The sequence below is a fragment of the Macadamia integrifolia genome, chromosome 12 (assembly GCF_013358625.1).
Source record: "Macadamia integrifolia cultivar HAES 741 chromosome 12, SCU_Mint_v3, whole genome shotgun sequence".
Lineage (NCBI taxonomy): Eukaryota > Viridiplantae > Streptophyta > Magnoliopsida > Proteales > Proteaceae > Macadamia > Macadamia integrifolia.
In genome coordinates this window covers 1-3,876 of record NC_056568.1, presented here as the reverse complement: position 1 = coordinate 3,876, position 3,876 = coordinate 1, and the positions used below count along the sequence as shown (strand labels likewise).

At 38.5% G+C, this 3,876-nt stretch overlaps 1 protein-coding gene across 2 annotated transcripts; it reads left to right on the top strand.

The window, feature by feature from the left end:
• The first annotated feature begins 1,424 nt into the window (after positions 1–1,424).
• LOC122058390 (putative disease resistance protein At4g19050) lies at positions 1,425–3,694 on the top strand. 2 transcript variants are annotated; one of them, XM_042621059.1, is made up of 2 exons: positions 1,425–1,711; positions 1,964–3,694. In XM_042621059.1, the coding sequence occupies exons 1-2, from the start codon at positions 1,588–1,590 to the stop codon at positions 3,130–3,132; spliced, it is 1,293 nt and encodes a 430-aa protein (XP_042476993.1). In that variant the 5' UTR covers positions 1,425–1,587; the 3' UTR covers positions 3,133–3,694. The 2 variants fall into 2 exon arrangements, with proteins under 2 accessions (XP_042476993.1, XP_042476992.1); XM_042621058.1 differs by having other exon boundaries at positions 1,425–1,722; positions 1,975–3,694.
• The last annotated feature ends 182 nt before the right edge of the window (positions 3,695–3,876 follow it).

Genomic DNA, 3,876 nt, shown 5'->3' with positions numbered 1-3,876 from the left:
ATTGTGCCTTTTTTTGTTTTAATGAATAGAAGAAAGATGTCCATTATTGTTACTATTTTCCATTTATCTTAATTTCTTTGTGGGGGAGGAGGTTGTTGTACTTTTAAATTGATCTAATACTGTAAGGAGAAAAAATGTGGCTAAACAAGCATTATGAATGTTTTTAAATTCCTTCACTAGTAGTTGGACTCCTATTGGACCAATTAAATACTTTCTCTTCTTCAAGCTGACCCAAGTGATATTGGTGCATAACCCCTTCAAGTATCATCCTTTCTATTCTAATGGCACATTTTTTCTTTCCATCCTCATCTCAATTACACTTGTTTTGTGTATGCGATGTTTAGTAATTTCCAAGCTTTCTGATTCATACAACATGGCTGGTTCTACAGGTCTAGAGTCTTGTAAAATTCTTCATTGAAAAGGGAATAAGAGGTTTGATTGATGAGTTTATGGATTTTCTTCCCTGCAGCTACATAGCCCCCTACGGATTTCCAATGTTGTGATACTTTATCAATATTGATAACTCAGTAACATGCGAGTACAAATGGTGCTACTATCATTCTCCCCTTTTCTTTGGCAGGTCTCATTTCATGGATTTTCCCTCCTGCAGTGGCTCTTGGAGAAGGCGGAGGCCTTGTTCATGATAATTACAAGTATACCCTACCCACTAAGTTGAGTTCTATTTGACCTATTATTGAACCAGATTAATCTAATTACCCTGTAGTGCTTTAGCTGTTCTGTTTCCCATTCACATTATTATTCTTGAATAGCCACGGATTGTGCCCATTATAGCCCTTTCTTTGTTTAGGTTGTTTTCAGTAAATTACAGAACTGGTATTTTTGTTTAATATTTGGCTATTGTACTCTGGGGTGGACCCACAGCGAACCATATAGGGTTTCCCAACCCGGGATTGCATCACCAAGGTTATTGTTGTTTTTTATTAGGATGTTTTTGGGGACAATATGGAGTTCATTATCCCCCCCCCCCCCCTTAGCATTTGATTCATATATCATCCTGTGAAGTGGGAGGCTTCAAACCCTTCGACAAAATCAATCTTGTATGAATTCGAGAAGCTAAAGAAGAACAAGAACAACCCAAGTTGGATCTTCATAGCAGTATATCTGTGTGAATTATCAACCACCCACCCACCCACCCACCCACCCACCCACCTATCCACGGGTTGAAATCGTCTGCAATTCCGATCTCGTACAATTTCGTGAAATACCATCTTCAAGGGGTGACACGTGTCTTGATACCAATGCAATGGTCCAGATCTGGTACAACTAATAAAACTTTAAATCAGATCTGGACCATTGCATTGGTATCAATACATGTGTCACCCCCTGAAGGTGGTATTTCATGGAATTGTACAAGATCAGAATTGCAGACGATTTTTTTCCTTCTGTTCTGTTATGCAGGAGGCAAAAACTCTTAAAGTTTTGGACTTGAGTCATTGTTCTAAACTATCCCGAACTCCAGACTTGTCAGAAAATAAACAATTGGAGGTATTTCTTCTTGAAAGATGTTATAATTTGGTTACAATTGACACATCCATTGGTCATCTTAAGAAGTTAGTCATATTGAACATGAATGAATGCTTGAGTCTAATGCACCTCCCAACCAGCTTTGGTGAGTTGAGTTCTCTCAAAACACTTCACATTAGAAATGCAAGAATCGACCAATTACCAGAAACATTGGGCCTCTTGGAAGCCTTAACGGAGGGAAAAAAATCGTCTGCAATTTCGATCTCGTACAATTCCGTGAAATACCACCTTCAGGGGGTGACACATGTATTGATACCAATGCAATGGTCCAGATCTGATTTAAATGCCTCTTCACTGATTTAATGTTTTAGTAGTTGTACTAGATCTGGACCATTGTATTGGTATCAATACACGTGTCACCCCCTGAAGGTGGTATTGCATGAAATTGTACGAGATCAGAATTACAGACGATTTCAACCCTTAACGGAGCTATACGTTGACTTTTCTGCAATACGGTTACCTATTTCTATACGTCATCTGAGAAACCTCCAAATTTTAAGTACAGACTATTATTCTATGAGAAGTGAAGGGTTTATTCGTGATGAACGTCAAAGCAAGCCTCGTATGGGGTCGGAGATGGATCTGCTAGAGCTTCCACCAAGTTTGAAATATTTGGATGCTTCGCACTGCAAAATGAAATCACTCCCAATGCTGTCAAATCTGACAAATTTAGAGTTATTGCAACTTTTTGACTGTCCAAATTTGATGGAGATACCAACTACTATCAATGCTCTTACGAGGCTGGAGTCACTCTATTTAGTTCAATGCCCTCACGTACAATGCATCCCACATCTTCCCTCAAGTCTGAAATTCTTGATAGTTCATAATTGTGAAAATCTTAGAGAAATATCTGGTTACTCGGATGTGGGAAATTTAGAGAAATTACTTCTTCGTGATTGCTCCAAGCTAGCAAAATTAAGCCTTGAGGGATTAGATTCTCTGCAGCAGTTCCAGATTTTGGGTTGTGACTCATTGAGAAAATTGCCAAAACTTAGGGGCTTGAAAAAATTGAGGTGCTTAGAGCTCAGGAGAGTTGGCTTTTCTGAGATTGAAGTGCTTGAGGGATTGTACTCCCTGGAAAAGTTGGGTATAATGAATTGTGAATTATTAAGAATAATTCCAAATTTATCAGACTCGAAGAATCTTGAGTGGATTGAAATTCGAGAGTGCAATGAGTTATCTGAGATTGAGGGCCTTAAGGGATTGGACTCACTGGGGAAACTGTCTATATCAAATTGCCCATCATTGAGAAAGATACAACTTCCCAAAAAATTGTGTGAATTAGATATCTTGAAGTGTGACAAGTTATCTGAGATTGAGATTGAGGGTCCTGAGGATTTGGAATCTTTGACTATATTTCACCTCTGTTGGTGCGAATCAATCGTAAGATTACCAGGCTTATCGAACTTGAAGATGTTAAAGGATTTATGGTTTTTTAACCTGCCTCTAGAGATTAACTGCTTTGATGGATTGGAATCCTTGGAAGAATTGTGCTTATTTGGATCCAAATCATTAAAAGTTTTACCAGATATCTCACCCTTGAAGAACCTGAAACATCTATCTCTCTCCGATTGTGAGAGAATTTAATCGAGATCCCAAGTGTTGGAAGATTGGGGTCCTCGGAAAAATTGTATGTAAGAAGATGCAAATCAATTGAAATATTACCAGATGTCTCAAACCTAACAAAACTGCAGGTATTGGAGATCGAGGGTTGTGAAAAGGTTACTGAAATTCAGGGAGTAGGTAAGTTGGAAACTCTAGTGGCCTTGAGTATAGATGGGTGCAGTTCTATTGAAACATTACCATATCTGTCAAAATTAAAGAAGCTGAAGAGACTATCTGCTAACAATTGCAAGAAGTTAATCGAAATTCAAGGTGCAGACGAATTGGAATCCTTAGAATTGTTGAATATTCATGGTTGCATTTCTATTGAAACATTACCATGTCTGTCAAAGTTAAAGAAATTGATGATTCTATATGCTGGCGGCTGCGAGAAGTTAACCGAGATTCAAGGTGTGAACGAGTTGGAGTCCTTATGGAGTTTGGATGTTAGAGGGTGCATATCCTTGAATCCATCTTGCCTGTATAGAGAGTGGAGTCTACTTGAGATCTGTCCTGGTCTATGGAGAAGCTTCAACCCTCAATCATTGCAGGTACCTCTCTCTCTCTCTCTCTCTCTCTCTCTCTCTCTCTCTCTCATCTCTCAATATTTCTTCAATAAAATTTTCTCCATCTTCCGCTGTTGTGATGATTCAGATTTATTTTCTTAGTTTCTAATTTATGCTTGAAGATGATTACAGCTAATCTTCTCAGCAAGAAAGGGGTGTTTTC

What these genes read in the sequence shown, in the direction of transcription:
- LOC122058390 (XM_042621059.1), top strand. Translation starts at nt 1,588, where the DNA reads ATGAATGAATGCTTGAGTCTAATGCACCTCCCAACCAGCTTTGGTGAG. An exon ending in AACATTGGGCCTCTTGGAAG is followed by an intron (nt 1,712 to 1,963) that starts CCTTAACGGAGG and finishes GACGATTTCAAC; the next exon opens with CCTTAACGGAGCTATACGTT.